We start from the raw sequence: 21,076 nt of genomic DNA on the forward strand, positions 1-21,076 counted from the left end.
GCTTTTAGTCCTAGTTTTTCAATAATGGATTATGTTACCTTGGGCAAGTCACTTAGTCTCTCTGAAACATAGTTTTCTTAAAGGGTTAGATAATGTGACCAATATCATATCTGATTTCCCTTCCAACTCTAAATCCTATAGTTCTCTGATGTCCTTATTATAAGTTAATTTTTAATTCTCTTATTTTTGTCGGAGCCTTCTAGATTTCTTTGATCCTGGCAGATGATCAGAACAAATATGAACTGCCTATGCATTAAAATTTAAAGAATTTAGAGCAGTGGTTCTCAACCTTTTGGCCCTTTAAATACAGTTCCTCATGTTGTGACCCAACCATAAAATTATTTTCGTTGCTACTTCATAACTGTAATGTTGCTACTGTTATGAATCGTAATGTAAATATCTGATATGCAGGATGATCTTAGGCGACCCCTGTGAAAGGGTCATTCGACCACCAAAGGGGTCGTGACCCACAGGTTGAGAACCGCTGATTTAGATGAAAAATACTGGAGGAACTTTGGGAAGGGAAAACCAATTAGAATGAAAGCTTGAAGAGCTTTTAATTACTTTAAAATTTCATCTCAACTCCCTTTTATAGGTCGTGAACTGGCTTGAAGGACCTGGATCAGAACAACTTAGAGCCCAGTGGGGGATTGGAGATTCCATTCGGGCTTCGCAGGCCCTACAACAGAAGCACGAAGAGATCGAGAGCCAGCACAGTGTGAGAGACTTTTTTACCTCTGCACGTTACAATGCTATTCTTAATGTGCTAATTAATTAGCATGTGTGATGCTAAGTGATAAGTTGCTATATACTTTGGTATAGGAGCATAAACATACGGTATGTTTACTGTTTAGAGGCCATAAAGGACATTTTGACCATTTAGTACATATTCATTTAAAGTTTGGCTATGGTTTTTATCTCCAGTACAGTTTAATAACATATTTTTATAGAGACACAATTCATGTGACAGAAGAAAGAATGATAATACAAAAACAGGACTTTCATTTATAGTCCCTGAGATAGAAACTGTGATTCTTAAGGTCATGAGTTGATAATTATTGAAGCTGCATGGTACATGGGGTTTCATTGTAGAGTTTACCCTTGAACAGTGAGGGGCTTAGAGGCATGGGCCCCCCCTTTCCTTCTTCCCCTCTTTTACTGTTGAAAATCTGCATGTAACTTTAACCCCACCAAAATTTACTAATAGTCTACTGTTGGCTGGAAGCCTTACCAATAACATAAATCATAAATAGTTGATTAACACATATTTTATATATGTTTTATATATTGTATTACAATAAAGTAAGCTAGAGCCGTGGTCGGCAAACCGCGGCTCGCGAGCCACATGCGACTCTTTGGCCCCTTGAGTGTGGCCATGAAGTTTCAATAGCACTGTACGTGTGCGCCCGCACATGGTATTTTGTGGAAGAGCCACACTCAAGGGGCCGCAGTTTGCCGACCACTGAGCTAGAGAAAAGAAAATGTTTTTTAAGAAAATCATAAGAGAAAATACACTTAGAGTATTTATTGAAAAAAAAAAAGCATGTATAAGTGGACCCATGCAATTCAAATCCTGTGTTGTTGAAGGGCCAACTACTTCCTACTTTTGAATAGATTTGAAATTTTTCATTCTAAAAGGTTTGCAAAAGAGAATTGCACCATTTTAACCAATAGATGGCACTGCGTTTCACCTTGAGAATAGGTTCATGCTGGATGAACATATTATGATGTTTAAGATAGTCTAACATTTTATTAAAAGCTTTCTTGTCTCTTTGTAAATAAAAGTAAACACTTTAAAACATGTATTGGAATTGTTCAGGTCTCATGAAAGTCAAATTTCTAGTATATTGATTGGTTAATAGGAGTAGAATTTGGAGAAACTTTTAACGTACCATTTTTGTATTAAAACACTTTGTCAAGTATTAAGTTTTAGATTCTTCCTAAAAGCATAATTCACAAATAAAGCTAAACATAAATTTATTAGCTGAGAATTTATATTTTTTTAAAAGATCACTGGCTGTTGTATGGAGAACAGGGAGTAGAGACAAAAAATGAAATAGGAAGGCAGGAGGCTAACAGAATGGAGGCAGTATAACTAATGAGAAATTGTCAGATTCATGGGTTAAGATAGCAAGACTTGCTCTTGGAAGAAGAATTATATGTTTGGCTTTAGCAACTATTAAGTGGAGAAGACTGGGAGAGAAGCAGGTTGGGAGGCTGGAAATCAGTATCTTTGGGGACAAGTTAAATTTTGGATATCTAAAAGTCACCTGAATGAAGATCATTAGTAGATGGTTGCCTATCAATGTGTATATTTCAGGAGTGGGGTCAGGCGTTGGGAGTTGTAAGCCTATTGGTGTTATTTAAAGGCATGGGACTATATGAAATCATCCAAACCCAATGAATATTGATTTAGAAGCAAAAAGAGAAGAGGGAGAAGAAATGGTCTGGAAATAGTAATGGGGCCTGAGGCAGCCATCTCTCTACTCCACCTCTAGGATTGTGGGATGTCAGCTGTGAAAACAAAAACAGCAGTTAGTTAGGAGGGCTACAGGGCTACAGGGCTCACTGCCTTTTCTGACGGTGGACAGGTGTCATGTAAAGCAAGAGAGAGAAGGAAACAGAGGCCAGGATGAGGCTGGAGATTTTGTTCTTGGCTGGAGTGTGTTCTAGGGATTGCCGTGAAGGATTTGGGGATTGGGAACTTTTCTTCTTAATTTAAATGATTTTGCCTAAGAAAAATTCTTTTGTTTATTAGTGTATATGGAGAAATTATTAAATGTCATGTAGGTCTCCATAAACTAATTTTATCCTTCATTTACTTTACAATGTCTCTATTATAGGAATGGTTCGCAGTGTATGTGGAGCTTAATCAGCAAATTGCAGCACTCTTAAATGCTGGGGATGAGGAAGATCTTGTGGAGCTGAAGTCCCTGCAGCAACAACTTAGTGATGTTTGCTATCGACAGGCCAGTCAGCTGGAATTTAGGCAAAATCTCTTACAAGCAGCCCTTGAATTTCATGGTGTTGCCCAAGATGTAAGTATCTACTCTTAGTGCTTTTCTTCTCTTCAAACGATCTGAATACATATCTGCACATAATTTTTGCAGGTTTGCATGTCTCCTAATTATTTTCCTGGAACAGTAAAATAATGTACTGGTGGGGGAAATGAGATAAAATCTTTGATTTTTTTTAAGTCAATCTGCATGCACCTAAACTTCTTTTGTCTACATAGAGTGTCCCAACTAGTAGATATATTTTGTTTTTATTGTTTCTCAATGTTTATGCTTTATAACATAGAATGAAATGGAAGTTTCATTACTTTTGTACATTCTGCTGACCTGGATATATTTCTTTGTCTTCCTGGTGCATGCATCTGTGTGTTCTGTCTTCCAGATAACATGTATTCTAATTATGCGTTCTTGTCTTTTAACAGCATAGTCTTTTTTCAAGTATAATTGTGATAACCTCATTAGATATAAACCTCATTAACCATTAAACACTTTAGATGCTGATTACATCAGGGTTATCTCTTTGGTGTCCCTCTGCTTTAGTTGTCTCAGCAGTTGGATGGCTTATTAGGGATGTTGTGCGTAGATGTAGCACCAGCTGATGGAGCATCGATTCAGCAAACTTTAAAACTGCTTGAAGAGAAGCTGAAAAGTGTTGGTAAGCAGATTTTAAAAATGCTGAAACATAAGGGTTCTTTTAAAAAAATATTACCATGGTTACACAAGTCAGCATATACTGAATTAATAATTATTTACAGGAAAAATTTCTATAAAAAAGGTTTTATGTTCTCTTGAAGGATGTAATTTATGCTAAAATTTTTATTTTTTTCATTGTTGGTCAATCACTTCCTTCATTGGACGTTAGCCTTTCTTATTTACCCAGCTATATCTACAGGTGCTATGTCTTGCATATCCTATGAACAGTTATTTGTAGTGCATGCATAAACTGTAATTAGCTGTGAAGTGTTCTGTGGTAAACCCTGTATGCCCCAAACTGTTGTTTTATGCAATGATTTTTGTTGTTGCTATATCCTAACCTGTAAAAACATACTTGGTTTGGTTCTGTGAACTTGTTTCTCCAAACTGGAAATATTGCCAAGATTACATACTCTCTAAGCCTTAAGGAGATCCAATCTCATTAAGCTAGTTCTCTCACTTGTCAACAAGGCCTTTAAAAATCTAGTAGAGATAAATACAGTGACTTTCCCTAGGTCATGAATGAAGAGGTAGACAGTAGATGCAAAAATGGAAAGTGGGGATGGGTTGAGGAGGACAGGGGGACAAAGGTGATATAGGAGAAGCAGCAGAAACCGAGGGCAGAGATTTAATAGAAAATGGTAACATGTGATTGGACCAAATTAATTACTTTTTGAAAAGGATTTGAAGGAATGGATTTGAAAAGTCATGTTTATATTGGCATTTTACTTGTTTGAGCCTTTGTTATTTTAGCAAATGATATGCATAATACACATGTAGTATTTAATATGCCAAATGAAATTTATTTGAAAATGTCAGAAAATTTCTTGAGCCACACTTTTTTTTTTAAAAAAAGAAAAGAAATTCCTGTATACTTGGAGTATTGCAAACATCCTAAGTGTTGCTTCTTGTTGGGTATAAACTAGGTAGTACCTGTACTCAGAATGTTTAGCATCCTTTAACATTGCTTCAGTGATTTGAAGCCTTGCAACTCATACCTGTTTTTGAACAAAACATTTGCCTTGTTCTAAAAAAAATTGGACTGTGTAAAAGCAGAAAGGAAAAAATTGAAAACCCTTACTGATTAAAACAGTAATTCTCACATTTACTGCTTTCTGTTTTAAAAATTAATTATTATCTATGGAAATTAGCCCTTTGGAAATTCTCTTTAAGGACGATTTGCATTAGGAGGGTGGAGGGAGAATTTCAGTCTGAGTCACATTTAAAGGGGTTTTATTGCTCGAAATGTTCAGAGGACTCCACCCAAGGATAGTTTAATATACAAACTGTTATACTTGGAACTCATGTGCAGTATCTGCTGCAAGGGTTTACTTGAGGGAGGGAAAGCACTTCCTTTGTTTAAGAAATTAAATCTAGCAACTTTTGTTTTAGATGTAGGATTGCAAGGTTTGCGTGAAAAAGGTCAAGGTCTTCTGGATCAGATCTCCAATCAGGCATCCTGGGCATATGGAAAGGATGTAACCATTGAAAATAAAGAAAATGTGGACCATATACAAGGAGTGATGGAAGATATGCAGCTTAGGAAACAAAGGCAAAGTTTGACTACTAATGTTAATTTTTGCTAAGACAACATTATTAATTAAAATGACAAATGTTATAATTTATATTTTTTATTCAAACTGAAAATTTTTACCTGTTTATATAGTAGGCATGTAGTAAGTTTTTTTGTGACTGTAATAATGATTGTATGTGATTATACTAACACATAATGGCAATTTGTTCAATTAACGAATGGGTACCTTTTCCTTTTACTCAGTAGTAAAAATTCCGATTACACTCAAATACTTTTTATTCCTATTTCCAGTGTAGCTTCTGACTCTTCTGTCTTTTAAGAAAACCCTTTTTGGAAAATTTTGCTTTTCAGTTTTCATTTGGTTTAGTTGATGTTAAATGTCATCTACACTGATCTGTTTCTTCATCTAAACTTCTTACTAACAAATTATCATACGTCCATTGTTCTCATATTTGCTGTAAAAGGATTAGACTATAGATTAATGTTTGTTAAAGTAAGATGATGGATGAGGGTAAGATGATGTTTAGTTTCATTTGATACAGAATTAGGAATTTAAAGCCTTCTTTGAAAACTCAATTTGCAGTAGCAACTGCAAATTCTAGTTGTCCCTATGCGTCCAGGGGCATTGGTTCCAGGACCCCCACAGATAGGAAAACTCACGGGTGCTCAGATCCATTATATAAAGTGGTGTTGTATTTGCGTATAACCTAAGCACATCCTCCTGTATACTTTAAAGCATCTCTATTTTATAATACCTAATACAATGTAAATGGTAGGTAAATAGTTGTTATACTTTATTATTTAGGGAATAATAACCAGAAAAAAAAAGTCTGTACATGTTCAGTACGGATGCAACTGTCGTAGATCTTACTCCATAGCACAAATCAGCAGCAATGTAAGATATTTTTTTGTGAATATTTTCATGTTAAACTCGGCATCTTACACTTGTTCTCTATTTTTTCTGAGCCTGTCAAAAAATGACAAATGCTTTTCCATTTACAGAGCACTTCATGAAAACCAATGAGTAAGGGCACTAAAATAGGTTCTTCATCCCTAATAAATCACCATAATTTTCACTACATAGTCACGTAAGCAACTACATAACTTTTCTGAATATTTTCAATCCATGATTGGTGAATCCATGGATGCAGAACCCACTGATAATGGAGAGCCAACTGTGTTTCGAACTAATAGATTAGATTAATTTAGGCATATAAACATAGATTAATCCATCTAGAAACTTTTGTACACCTAGAAATTTTAAAGTCAAGAAAACCTACAGAAACTCTCCCCTTACATCTTAGAGAAAACATTCACCAGACAGAAATTCTTTCTACCCTCATATCTGCAAATTTATCCGTTTCACTATTCATTCTCCTCCCAAAGGATGACAGCCCTGCTCTTATCAAAGCCGATCCTTCCATGTACCCTCATGTCTCCTCATTCCATCAACTCCCGTTTTCTACTCTGATCCCTGGCCCTCATTTATTTGCTTAAATATCTCCTATCTTAAAAAATGTAAAGAATTACACACCTTCCTCTTCAACTCTTTCTTTGTCTTCTAGCTCTAGAGCACTCCTTCCTGAATGTGAAGTCATTTGAAGATCTAATCTACACTCATTTTACTGTCTCACTTTCTCCAATTTACTTTTCAACCCTCTGCAGCCTGGCTTCTCTTACCATTTCACTAAATCTGCTCTTATTAATGTCTCCAATGACTTTTTAATTACCATCTATAATAATAAAAGCATAATATGCTAATTAGACCAGACGTCCTTCCGGACAACCAGGATCGAGGCAGCCACTGCGACTGCAAAGGCCTGCTCTTGCATGAATTTTGTGCATCGGGCCTCTAGTCTATAATAAATGCTTGATCTTGCTCAAAATGCAGGAATACTTTTAGTCCTGACCTTGCTTACCCACTCTGAATAGCCTTAGACACAGCTGAATTTTTCTTTCTTCTTGAAACTCCCGGATAACCTTGTCTTCTTTGAAAACACCCTGTTGGTACTCCTCCTGGCACTCTGTTTCTTCTCAGTTTTCACTGTTTTCTTTGTCCTCCTGCTAATGTCACTGCTTCCAGGGTTTGTTCTGAAGCCAGATTTTCCTTTCAGTCTGTGTTCTCCCTGGACAGTCTCACTACTTGAACGACCTTCTTTAGTATCATGATTGAGTGGTTATTGCTCTGACACAAACCACTCTCCTGTGCTTTAGACCCATAATTCCACTTGCCTGCTGAGGATCTCCACCTGGATGCCCCATACACTGGTCAGACCAATGGGTCCAGGTTGAAATCATTCTCCCCGCCCAAATTGCCCCTCTCCTTTCATTTCCTATCTAGGTTAAAGTTACCAGTGGCTACCAAACTTCGGGTGTATTCTAAAATTTTTACTCTTCCTCATCCCTACAGCCTCATCAAATGTCAACGTTTTGCTGTTTTGTTATCCTAAACATTTCTTTGTTCAAGATTTCTGTTCTTTATCTATGGTTGTACACAGAGTAATGTTTGTAAAGTGCACTTCTAATTACACAATTTCCTTACATAAAATCTCTCTTTCTAAGTGACTTTCTGCTTTCTCAGATGAAGTTCTATCTCCTTGGAATTGTGTAGGAGGTCATAATCCAGTCTTGCATAGTCTCATCTCCTGTAACTTTCCCCAAAATCACATGGTTGTTTTTATTGCCTGAATACCTCATGCTGTTTCATGCGTCCGTGACTCATTTTCTGCCTACTGATTCCCTCCTTTTTTTAAGGTGCTTATCCTTGCAATCCTTTTTAGATTTCTAAGACAAGTTAATCACTTGTTCCTCCATACTCCCATGAATCCTTTACATGGCTCTACACTAACATTTATCACATTGTTTATGTAAACATCCAACCCCTCAAATGGGCCCATCTTAATACAAGAGACCACATGTTGATTTTTTCAAGCACATACTCAATTCCTGACAATGTGTTGAATACATGTATGTCATCATCTTCATCTTTAAAGTGTCTTACATTGTAATGTAACTTCAGATTTTAGAAATAATTAGCATCACTTTCCTTCAATCCTTTGTAGAATTTTACTTTAACCAAGTTGCATTTTAACAGCTTGCTGTGTGATTTTTGAAGGCACCTTTATAAAAATTGCCTTGTGACAATGACGTCTGTATTGTTATTAAGCCTTCTTTAAGAACATCAACTGTAGTGGAGCCCAGGGTCTCCTAGTTAACTAGTTATTGGTATTTGGTATTGCAATGAGATTTCTCCTTCCCACCTAAAGTACATAAAATTTCATGGGAATGAAGGGAATGGATCAGAGCTGAGTTAGGTCAAGTCACCTTAAAAGTTTAGGCTGTATATTATCCAGACCTTAGTAAATTTACAAATACACCGTGTTGTGTTTCTCTGCACCCAGAGAGCTTTAGCCTTTTTTCTTCTTAAGAATATAGGTAGAGTTTTTGTGTTTCTTTTATTCAGAATTAGATATTACTCTGAGTAATGTAACACAATGAAAAGTGCTACTTTTTTATTTCCTTGAACATATCTTCTAAATTAGTATTTGAGAAACTGCAGTTTTATCTTTGAAGCTAGTTTAATGATAATTGGCAATGGAGATTTCTTTGGGTTTTAGTGTGCTACTGCATTTATGCTTTGCTTCAGTACTCTGCAGAACCCATGCTATTCTCATGAGGGTTTGTGATTCAGTATCATTCAGGTATTTTGAGGTTTTGATGTGATATACATATAGTTATCCTTAAAGTTCTTATAAATTAATACAAAATAGTTACAATCTCCATAGTGTTGGATTAGGTATTTTAGTATACTATAATATGTGTGTGCTATAATAGTTATCAACAAAACCAAAATGTTCTAAATTTATGTTTGTGTTTATTAGATGTGAAGACATGGTAGATGTGCGAAGGTTAAAGATGCTTCAAATGGTGCAGTTGTTTAAATGTGAAGAAGATGCTGCCCAGGTAAGGATCAATTGGCACATTATTTAGTTGTTGTTTTTTTCTTAGAAGATTGATTTCATCCAATTATAGACAACTTTTTTATGGTCCTAAGAAGGTAAGATGAGGTCAGATTCTAGTTTAAACTGTTGAAATAATAAAGTTTTGTATTCCCAGTTATCTTATTTGGTTTCATTTGATTTACCTTCTTAATGAAATCCTCTATTGAGCTAGAAATTGGGACTAGGTATTATTTATTATTCATGTGTTATCAGTTATATCCCAGGATAAAGGCTGGATAACACACTGCTTTTTAACTACAAGTGGCTTTTTCAACTAGGTAAACAATTTGCTATCTTTTTGTATTTAGCATCAGAGTACATCATTTCAGCTTGGCATAGAGGAAATTTGTGATTTTAAATGGTAACATAAAATCATAGAGATTTCAATAAGATCTATATGTATGTAATCTATTACAAATCATGTGATAATTTTAAAAGAGTGCTTCCCTTTAATAGGCATTGTCTTTAGATTTTTAAAAATATTGAGTAGGAGGCAAGGTCATTAATTCATGTAGTTTGGCATTGAATGAACTAAGCTATTAGGAACTTAGGTTATAACTAATAGATTAGTCAATCACATGATATGATTTTTCTTATAAATATGATATTTTGATATAATAAATAAAGACTTATGAATCCAGCTTCACTGTTCTTTCTTTTCATTTAGGCAGTAGAATGGCTAAGTGAACTTCTGGATGCTCTGCTTAAGACCCACATCAGATTGGGCGATGATGCCCAGGAAACGAAAGTTTTACTGGAAAAGCATAGAAAATTTGTTGATGTCGCACAGGTGCAGAACTGGTTATCTTCCTTTCCTACAAGCTCAGTGTTTGAATAGCTTTCTGCATGATTATAATGTAACTTAACCCTCCAAGTCCCAGAAGGTTAGTTATGTTATTCCAGAAATATCACAGAACTAAGAAAATGTCAGCTGGTGCATCCAAACTAGCCTGCACAAACTTGTGAGGGTTTATGTTTCCCTGAATACAGGTTCTGTATGCCTTCTGTGATTTATGTTATATATTATAGGATTTTTTAGGCAATCCAACTGTTCCTTCATGAAAGTTAATACAAAATATATGTTAATGCTGTATCTCAACAGCATTAACATTACAACACAGATTTTTTTGTCGTTGTTGTCAAATGTGTCTTAATTAATTTCCCTAATAATTGAGTTTACCGTGTAACAGTTGTGGTTTCCTCTGGAATACAAAGTGCCTGTTTTTACCCACTTGTCTCGATTAAAGACTGAACAGACATTCTTTTTGACCTTTGGAATTGAGCCAACTGAGATGGGGAAAACAGAATAAGAAAGAAACTTACTGAAAGTGAACTAAAAGTATTGCTTCCGCTGCATTATTTATGCATGCCGATAACTTGTAGTAAGTGCCAGTGGAGTCATTCAGTACTGATTTCCAGGAGTGTCACTTCATGGCAACCACAGTCCTCCGGCATGCTTTCCCATCCCTCTTTGCAGAATTCTTTCATTATAATTCCATGTTTACTTTTTTTTTAGAGCACTTATGACTATGGAAGACAGTTGCTACAGGCCACCGTTGTGTTGTGCCAATCTTTGCGCTGCACTTCTCGGTCATCTGGGGATACACTTCCTCGACTGAACAGAGTATGGAAGCAATTTACGATAGCATCTGAAGAGAGAGTACATAGGCTGGAAATGGCTATTGCATTTCACTCAAATACCGAAAAGGTTCGCTTTTTTAAAAATGTGGTCACAACAGTATTTATTGTGTATGTTTAAAATATGTTAATCTTAATGTAATATGTGCTTAGTCTGGTTTTAAAAAAATTGATATTAGTTCTGTTATTTAAAGTTTGTTTAGATATATTATCTCAGAGAGTTGAAATCAAATTCTCTTAGTAATTGGTACCAGTGGTGGAGTATCATGGTTGGAGAAATTCAAAACCATTCAGTGGTCTTCTGTCTACAGTGTTACTCTTCTCACTGTACCTACTTCCCATAATGTGCTGTCCATTCTTTAGGAGGTCATGACTCCCATCTCATTCATATGCCAAGAAAGGAAACTTTGTTTTGGTACCTGCTATAAATTATCATAAATTATTCAAAAGGGTACTTTTTAATTTTTTAATGTTTAGAGTCTGTCCAACTAAAATGAGAATAAAGATAAAAATTAAAACATTTTAGAAAAACATTTTTATTGATTTCAGAGATGAAGAGGAGAGAGAGAGAGAGAGAGAGAGAGAGAGAGAGAGAGAGAGAGAGAGAGAGAAACATCAGTGATGAAAGAGAATCATTGATCAGCTGCCTCATGCACACTCCCCACTGGGGACCAAGCCTGCAATCCAGGAATGTGCTCTGATTGGGAATGGAACTGTGACCTCCTGGTTCATAGATTGAAATTCAACCACTTAGCCACACTGGCCAGGCAGAATATATTTTTATGTGTTACTTTTTAAAAAGTAATTCTAGAATTTATTATTTACTGAATTAGTCTCAGAAACCAGAAGTGAATATGCAGTGTTATTGGGCAGGTTTTCATAGAACTTTTTTCTTAACTCAGCACAGTGAAAATGTGTATTACCTGAGCTTTGGATTTCCATTCTGAAGAGGAACTTTATTATGTAGTTAGCTTTGTTTTGATCTCTTACAATGAAAGTTTATATATAGGGGATGTTTAGTACAATTTAAAATAGGAGAAATCAAAGTTTTAAATGTGATAGCCTTGTCTATTGAACAAAAGAAATGTTTCCAGAAACCTCAGGAACTAAGCAGTTTCTTCTGTCTGTGTTATGAAGTACATTTGTTGGGAGATGTTCATAGTAAACTCTTTCTGACCTGGTCACTGAACTCCACACACAGGGCAGTGTTTTAGGGGCCTAATGATAATGAATGAAAGTATGCAAAATGGCTTAACTTGCTTATCTACTGATTATTTTAATGAAAACTTTGTATTCGAGTATAATATTAACATAATATACAGATCATAAATCATTAATTTTAACAAGATGAGCACACCTGTCCAATCAGTGCACTGTTCAAACAACAGAATGCTACCAGCTCCTCAGAGGCTCCCACTCCTTTTTAGCCACGCTGCTTTTGCTGCCCCTCCCCCTCTCCAAGGTGACCACAGGCCCTATTCTAACACCACTGAAAACTTTTTAGGATGCTATTTTTAAAGGAATCAGCAAAGGCATTTTAAAATCTAGAACACTTTAAGAAGTCGTATAAGAATATATATATATATTCATATTAAATAACCAACTGTTTATTTTTCATTGGCTATAATAGAAAATTAACATTTCTACTTTTTCTACTTCATGGCCTTTATCATACTTATAATAAACTTGACTTAAGGTTATTTTGCTGTGCAAACATATGGTGAAACCTTTTCCTTTTGACTGTGTTCTGTTTTATACCAGTAAGCGTAAATATAATAACTATAAGCAAATTGTACAGTATGATTGAGAAAATATTTAAATTAAGTCTAGAATTTTAGACGATAAATATGGTTATGAGCTACAATGAAATAAACATAATTGGATTAAGTGAAGTATGTTGCAAAAATAAGTACTTTTTCTTTTTCCTTCCTCAAATTTTTCGAGGTTGTTTTTTTTTTTGGAGTTAAATTTAAATGGTAATAGTTAAGGAGAAACAAATAAAATCTTTACAAGGGCTGTAGAACTTCCCTATATTTGAATTATAACCATAGCAGTTTACATCAGTTAAGTCAGCAGATGAGTTTTTAAAATAACTATAAATTGTGTAATTAGGCCATCAAATCAGTTATGTGCTTGTACTTGGAGTATATGTTGTTTTGCATTTATATAATTTTTCATTTTTGAAGTCTGTAAAATCTGGAAGTCAAAATCTATATCTCCTTTACATCCCAAGCACTAAGTAAATATATAATAAGTGTTCAATAAATTGTTACTTATTGAATGAAATAATACTTCTTAAGTACAATTCGAACTTACTTTCCAAATAGTTTTCTAGTATTTTTCCCCCCCAGGAATCACTGTTGATCTTTTTCATATTCCAGTTATGTTAGTAGGGATTATGTATCTCATTTTGTTTGAATTTTTTGAGGCAGTTTTGTCAAAAATAGATACATTTTTTACAATGGTGTACATGAAGATGCTAAAATAAAACAAAATATAAACACCTTCAATCTGCTAAATTTGTTTGAGATTTATTTCCTTTTTCTCTCTTGATGTTGCCCTTTTACTTGTTGCAGATTTTGCAAGACTGTCCAGAAGAGCCTGAAGCTATTAATGATGAGGAGCAATTTGATGAAATTGAAGCAGTTGGGAAATCACTTTTGGATAGATTAACTGTTCCTGTAGTTTATCCTGATGGGTATGGTGCATGTTCTTATAATTTTACTAGAGGCCCAGTGCACGAAATTCCTGCACTCGCTGGGGATGGGGTGGCGGGGCTGGGGGGGGCTCAGCCCGGTTTGCAAGAGGGCGCAGGTCAAGCTGAGGGACCCTACCGGTGCACGATCGTGGCCGGGGAGGGATACAGGAGGTTGGCCAGTCGAGGAGGGACCGCAGGAGGGCTCCAGGGCATGTCCAGCCCGTCTTGCTCAGTCCCTATCATCCAGACCCCACCAGCAAGCTAACCTACCAGTCGGAGTTTCTGCTCCCTGGTGATCAGTGCATGTCATACTGAGCGGTTGAGCGACCTTAGCATATCATTAGCATATTATGCTTTGGTGAATGGACTACCGGACACTTAGCATATTAGGCTTTTATTATATAGGATCTTTTAATCTGTGAGGTCTTTTTATCAGTGAATTCATTAAGAGGAAAACCTGTTTGTTTTAAAAGCCAAGTCAATTAGCTTTGGTCCACATTTTCAATTCCTACAATAAACTGGTTTAAAATGAAACGAAATCTGAACTCGGCTCTTAGCAGCAGTAGCACTTGATACTTGCTGCCATCAAATGTGTTGCTTCTTCACAGCTTGTTGTAGAAGAAGGATCATTGTCTAGGTTGACATCCTGGGTTCTAGCCTTGACTATGATGTTAGGGACTAGGTGACCTTGGGCATCATTCAGGGAAGGGGTAGGGACTAATGTTTAGTGAGCTCAGTATATGCCCGGCACCAAGTTAAACACTTCACCTTCATTACTTTGGCCAAACAGTGCCAGGCTAGTGTGATTATTTCTGATTTACAGATGAAGAAACTGGCTCGGAAAAATGGAATAAGGTGTTCAGGATTTCACTGCTTCTAAGTGGAATTAGGATACAAAGTCAGATCTCTCTGGCTCCAAACCCATCCTCTTTTCACTGTGCTGTGTACAGTACCTGATTCCATGTTTCTTTTCATTTCAAACAGTCGATGATAAAGATATGAAATAATCTCATACAAATAAATGGGCCAGTAAATGAATCAGAAAGAGTTTTACCCTGAGCATTTAGACCTTCTCAGTGAAGATGATTTAGAGGTAATCGAGAGGATATTTCATTCAAACGATAGGGAAACCAGACCATTGAATACATCTATCCTTACATTTTAGTATAGTATAATGGTTAGGATTGTGGATTCTAACCAGTTGTCTTGGATTTAAATATCAGCACCACCACTTAGTTGCTGTGATACTTTGGGGCTAGCCACTTAACCTTTCCTGTGCCTCAGTTTTCTCATCTAGAAATAGGACTCATACCTCCTCAGATTATAGGTGCAGGAGGATCATATGAGGTAAATGTATATAAACTACTTAAAACAAATCTGACACATAGTGCAATTATTGCTGTGTCATGCGTATCAAATGCTTATTTGGAATTGATATTTAAAAAATATATTTTATTCTCTTGAATGAATATTATTCATAGTCTAATATAGAGATAATTACTAGTCGTACCTAAACTTGAACAGTCAGAGCCTACAGTCATGTTATACATCTGCAGTGTATACAGAGAATAAATCTTAAAATTGTAAGTTGAGCTAGTAACAGTAGTAGTGTGCTGCTTCTGGTTGTTCCAGGCCAGAACACCCAGCCCTCCCCAGCCCCTATGATTGCATTTCACAGCCAATTGTCTGCCAGTCTCCCTTCTACTCACGTCAGCCTGGGAATATCTTTCCCTGGTGTTTTTGCTTGAGCTTCTCCTCCTGTTCTACAAATAGTTTGTGTGTCATTTCCTCATCCTTTTAAGATAAAATAAGTTAATTCTGTATTATTCAAATTTGATAACCACACCTTTAATAATTGGAATTTTTATTCCATTTCATACAATAATTTGTGTTATATAAAATCTGTTTGATGGGAAAATTATTCAGATTTATCTTTTGTAACATTCTCTTGGGAAAATATTTAAAAAATGTTTTTTCTGGAATCATTGCTTAAAGACCCAGGTTCAGATCTTAGTTTTTCCACTGTGTGATCTTAGTTAAGCCACTTAATTTTCTACACTTCCCTTTTCTGATCTAAAAAATGAAGAGCTTAAACATAATTTTCAACAATTCTTCTACCTCTCAAAGATTCTGTGACTCTGAAAACAGAATCTTTGCAGATAGGATAAAATTAAATGATTTTTCTATGTCCCAAATGATACCTTAACATTAAATGGATATTCATTTGGTAACTATATTAGAAGTGAGTGTAAATAGTCCTTAGCACTGAAGTACACAAACTTTGGATTTGTGTGTGCTATGTACCCCAAATTGAAAAACAAAAATATCAGTGTTTCATTGATATTTGCATAGCTTGGTTACATTATTGAGATTATCCTAAGTATACTTCATATGACATTTATACCACTAATATATTTGTCTTGACATTTTTTAATATATTTTATGCCGTCTAAAAAATGTTCCTCCTACTGAATTACTACTCAAAGATAAACAGTATGATCTACAAATGAACTAATGGCTTATCACAGAGGTAATTTTTATGCTAATTTTTTGCTTCCTTTTGTATTTGCTGTGGTCAGTGGATCTGTATTAATGTGAATGGGGTTTTTCTCTTTGTTTTGATTTTTAGAACTGAACAATATTTTGGGAGTCCAAGTGACATGGCTTCTACTGCAGAACACATCAGAGACAGGATGAAACTTGTTAGTCTCAAAAGACAGCAGCTGAGACATCCTGAAATGATGACCACAGAGAGCTAATGGCAACCAGCTTCCCACAGATCTGCGTTCACAATAATCCTGCATGTCATCGGCATACTGCAGCATTAGCCACAATACATTAAGATACATTTCACAGCCAAGATAAGCCTCATTTCTTTCCATTACACATTTCTCTCTACATGTTAACACCTTGCAACTACCAAGGCATAATTATTTAACGTGCTTTGAGACCATAGACTCCAAGTATCTTAAAAGAAGGAACTATAAACATTGCACTGAAAACCTGCTTTAAAGCTTTACCTGACCTGTCAGTTTGTAGATGAACAACTGATAATAAGCTTTGAGTGGTGCTAATAAGAGTTTAGGAATTCTCTATATAAAAATAATTGCCCTTCCTCCCCAGGTGATGTAGTAAATTTAGACTATAGTAAAATGGTTATTAGTAAACAGTGGTGTCCTCAAAATTTTACTTTTTAATTTTTCTTCAAAATTGATTATTTTTATTGTGTCAGTATGAAGAAAACATTCAGATCTTTGATATATCATAGTCATTAAAAGACATTTTCCTATTTGTAACGATAATGTATTAAAAGTTGTTTGTGCTTAATAAAAGGCTTCTTTTAAACATCGTATTTAATTTGGTGGTTATATCCTATTTCCAAACATGAGTGCCTTATTAAAAAGGGCATTCTTAGGATTGTGAGGATGGTTTAATACTTGTTTTTTCAAGTTGGTTGCATGTGTTTTAGCCTGAAGATTCATATGTAAGCATGTGTATATAATAAATAAGCATGTTTTATCATGAAAAATTAATTGTAAAGAACAGTTTAGGTCTTTAAGAACTTACAAGTAATGGGAATACTGTTTCTAATTTTTCTCTGTTTCAACTTGAAAAAATGTTATTCAAATTATTAACTACCCTGAAGATACTTTCTCTTTGGAGGAGGAGGCTGGGGAAGAAGGCATACACAATTACTTAAGTGTAATCCTTTATATCAGAGTTATCTTTCTGGAACTAAAGTAGCAGTTGTTAAGTTTAATTTCTTAGGCTAGAAGCAAAATTCTGAAGTCTAATAAAAAACTGTGCAGCTCTTTTAGATATAAGATTTATAAAATGCTAGTGCTTTTAAGTTTATATGGTAAATGCATATAATTTAATTTTTGTTGAAGAAAATGTTTTTTGAAAAGATTAAAAATAATTTTTAGTGCATAACATAAAATTATGCAAACAGTTGTATGCTGGTTCCTTTTTGTCTTCAAAGTGCTCATGTATCCTCCAGTGTAAAAAGTTCTCTCTGAGCCTGCTGGCTTCTCTAGCCTTTTTCGCACTGCCAGACTTCTTGGAGAGATCCTTATCCATTACCCCACATCCTCACTGCTCAGTGCTCGGCACCTTGCAGTCTGCTTTATGCAGAACTGCACCGAAACTGTTCTCAGTGGGCCCCCAATTAGTGAATTAAATGATTTTTTTTCAGCCTGCATTCTTATCCTCCTCTGCAACATTTACACCATTGAGCATCCTTTCCTGGACAGTGCCCCCACGTACACCTTGAAGATAGTATCCTCTGCCATAACTGTGAATGCAGTCACATCACTCTTACCAGTATTTGAAATATATGTACAAATGTGCTCTCTCAGGTTCTGTCTTCAGAATGCTTCATAATCCTCATCCCTAGGGTTTCTATTTTATCTCAATGTCCTGTTATACATCTGGCCCAAAATTCTAGATCTTTCAACTACCTACTTGACATTTTGCCCTAGATGAAGTTAGTTATAATATTTTTTACCTTTCTCTTCTTAGAGCAATTTTGGTTAAAGGTGCCACCTTTTTTTCTAGTCAAACATGCCAGAAAATCTGGGGGCAACATTCGAATGCCCCCTCTTATCTTGTGCTGTCACTGCTTCTGAGAACATCCAGGAAGTTCTTTCTATATTTGATGATCCTCTCAGTCTTTTAGGGCTTGACTTCTATGAGCATAAACTTTTGTGATTTTTCACTGTAGTCTTCATGATGGTGCTAACCACATGCTACAATTGTTACATCTACTTTCGACATTATAAGCTCTTTTGAGAGAAGGAATCTTGCTCATGCATAATAGTTGCTCAGTTTCCCTGAATGTAAATATTTTTTATAGGCATTAGTAATAATCCCTCATGTTGTAGTTTGAGGTGTGTTTCAAACATATTTTCTAACATTAGGACTGAGTTGTGAGTGGATCTATTCATAAGGAAGTCATTTGGTATTTTAGATATGTTGATATTAGCTAATTTAGATATTCGGTTACACCTAATATCTATTTCTTCTGAATTTTGGAGTAGTTTGAATGTTTTTATTAAGACTGCTAGAAAAGGATTGGATTGTAAGTAATGAGACTTTCACTTCTACCATCAACTCACCTGCTTATCAAATGAGTTAATTTTTATATGCCTTAACCTATTCTGACTACAACAAAAGTAAAGTAAGGCAGTATCTAGAAATGTTATTTGTAATTTGAGCATTTTAGATGAAGCTGAATGCACTTGTAACATAATAAATATTGTTGCTCTTCATTTGTAAATTTGCTGCTTTCTATATGTCCATCTGTATATACACATACCGTTGTGAATGAAAACCCAACAATGCCCTAATGTGATTTTTTTCATAGTTCATTTAGGGTACATGTGAAGGAAGTAACTACAGTCTTTGAAATCGCAAGCTTTTTGTATGTAATAAATTAGCATTAGCTGGCAAATGGAGAAAGAACTATCGTTTCTAATTGGTATATGCCACAACTTTCCATTACTTTAGCCCATCTCAGGGACTTATTGAAGTGTTAATTGGGCTAGTTTTAGTTTGGTTTGGTTTGATTTGGGGGATTTGTTTTTCCTTCTTACCATGTATTTATTTGCTCCTGTGTAAATTCAGTATTGGTAGTTTGGGCATTTATTTACACATGTCTAGCCTAGCAGTGCTATAATGCAAAGATGACTAATTTCATCTCAGATAAAACTGATTTTGTTCCCAGGCCTCATTGTTGATGACCTTATTCTGCTAGGGTGACATTGGTGACACGGGATGAAACTGTTCAGCCTGCCAGCTAGGATGTTGATTTTAGGTCTAGGATTCATTGTTGTGGAGAAGACTAGATACATCTCTCACTTTATAGGCATTTAAATTGGCCAGTGTTTGCAAGTATTACCTAGGATTAATGTGTTTGTTGTTTGTCTCATCACCTGATCAGTTGACATATGGAGTGCTATTTAGTTAGTGGCATACTGCTTAATATGAACATGACAATTTTATGGTAGTGCTGAGCAAACCATACTTTCTGATATAAGCCCATTGTAACCAATGGCATGATTGTGAGATTAGCCGAACCTATCTCACTATACAGTCTACTTTTGGAGAAAAGTCAGAGTTCTTGACTACATTTTAGTAAGTTCCTTGCCAGAGAGATTGGATAGATATTACTATGTACTATGGTTGTTAAACTCCTCCATATCTTGAACCTATTAAAAATGGTACAACCCTAGCCAGTTTTCTCAGTGGGTAGAGTGTTGGTCATCGGACAGAAGGGTCTTGGATTCACTTCCGGGTCAAGGGCATATACGGTTGCAAGCTGGATCCCTGGCTCCGGAGGCAACCAATCGATGTGTCTCTCTCACACCAATATTTTTCTTTTCTCTCTCTCCTTCTCCTCCACTCTCTAGACATCAGTGGAAAAATATCCTCAGGTGAGGATTAAAAACAAAAAACGGTACAGGAGATTAACATCAGTAAATATCATCAATGACAATATTAACATGATTGGGATACCTTTGCTTAAACCAGTGGTTCTCAACCTTCTGGCCCTTTAAATACAGTTCCTCATGTTTGACCCAACCATAAAATTATTTTCGTTGCTACTTCATAACTGTAATGTTGCTGCTGTTATGAATCATAATGTAAATACCTGATATGCAGGATGATCTTAGGCGACCCCTGTGAAAGGGTCGTTCCACCCCCAAAGGGGTCGTAACCCACAGGTTGAGAACCGCTGGCTTAAACCCTCCCCCAAAGGGAAATTTCTCTAGGATTAAAAAGATGGGCTAAAACATAGCTGAATACAGTTACCCTAATTAACAAGCTTACCAGTGTTAACTTTCAGTTCTAAAAATAAAAAGCTTCAGTTGGGAGTGGAAGTACTCTTCTGTAGGGTAACCAATACCTTGATAAGGCAAAATGAAGTACAGATTTAACGTGACATTATTTGACTTCAGTATGTGCTACTGGAAAGTAGTTTTTGCTAATAAGTATAAATGATGGCAAGATCATAAACGCTAAGTAATAGAGTGAATATAATGCAAAGAGTTGAGTTGACTACTTGACTTAAAAATCTGGCTTTGCCATTTACTGACCTTGGTAAAAACCACTAAACTTCTTCCCTGTATCTGTAAATTACAGACATCATATCAAATAATATCAAGAGTGAAATACAATCATGTTTAAAAAATATTTTGAAAGCTAAAATGTTATCCAAAATGGAAATTATTATTAATATAATCATCTTTTCAGAATAGAAAATAGGGCATTCTTTAATTCTGCTTTTGCCTCAGATGACAAGCATGGGGTCATGTGGAAATAGCACATTGTTTATGCTCACTTCCCTAAGCTCTATTTCCCTGACATTTAGAATTGCTTACTGAAAATACTAAGGGTGGATGAGCTCATGGTTAAATAACAAGACTTTTAAATCTGACAGATTAACTCTCTATGGCAGTGTGGTAGAGCAGCAAGAAGCAAGAAAAGTGAAGAGTAT

General features: G+C 35.5%; 1 protein-coding gene across 4 annotated transcripts in view; it reads left to right on the plus strand.

Annotated features, from left to right (window-relative positions):
- The window catches only part of SESTD1 (SEC14 and spectrin domain containing 1), a 97,428-nt gene extending 78,580 nt beyond the window's left edge, over positions 1–18,848 (plus strand). For 3 of the 4 annotated variants that reach the window (XM_036319159.1, XM_036319162.1, XM_036319161.1), the window contains 9 exons: positions 596–718; positions 2,844–3,038; positions 3,555–3,669; positions 5,100–5,259; positions 9,123–9,204; positions 9,910–10,032; positions 10,759–10,950; positions 13,457–13,578; positions 16,208–18,848. In XM_036319159.1, coding sequence (XP_036175052.1) covers positions 596–718; positions 2,844–3,038; positions 3,555–3,669; positions 5,100–5,259; positions 9,123–9,204; positions 9,910–10,032; positions 10,759–10,950; positions 13,457–13,578; positions 16,208–16,337 — 1,242 coding nt within the window. In that variant the 3' untranslated portion in view covers positions 16,338–18,848. Of the gene's footprint in view, positions 1–595; positions 719–2,843; positions 3,039–3,554; positions 3,670–5,099; positions 5,260–9,122; positions 9,205–9,909; positions 10,033–10,758; positions 10,951–13,456; positions 13,579–16,064; positions 16,109–16,207 lie in introns of all 4 variants that reach the window. The other variant, XM_036319160.1, reaches the window with a different exon arrangement.
- Positions 18,849–21,076: the final 2,228 nt, after the last annotated feature.

The sequence above is a fragment of the Myotis myotis genome, unplaced genomic scaffold (assembly GCF_014108235.1).
Source record: "Myotis myotis isolate mMyoMyo1 unplaced genomic scaffold, mMyoMyo1.p scaffold_m19_p_8, whole genome shotgun sequence".
NCBI lineage: Eukaryota > Metazoa > Chordata > Mammalia > Chiroptera > Vespertilionidae > Myotis > Myotis myotis.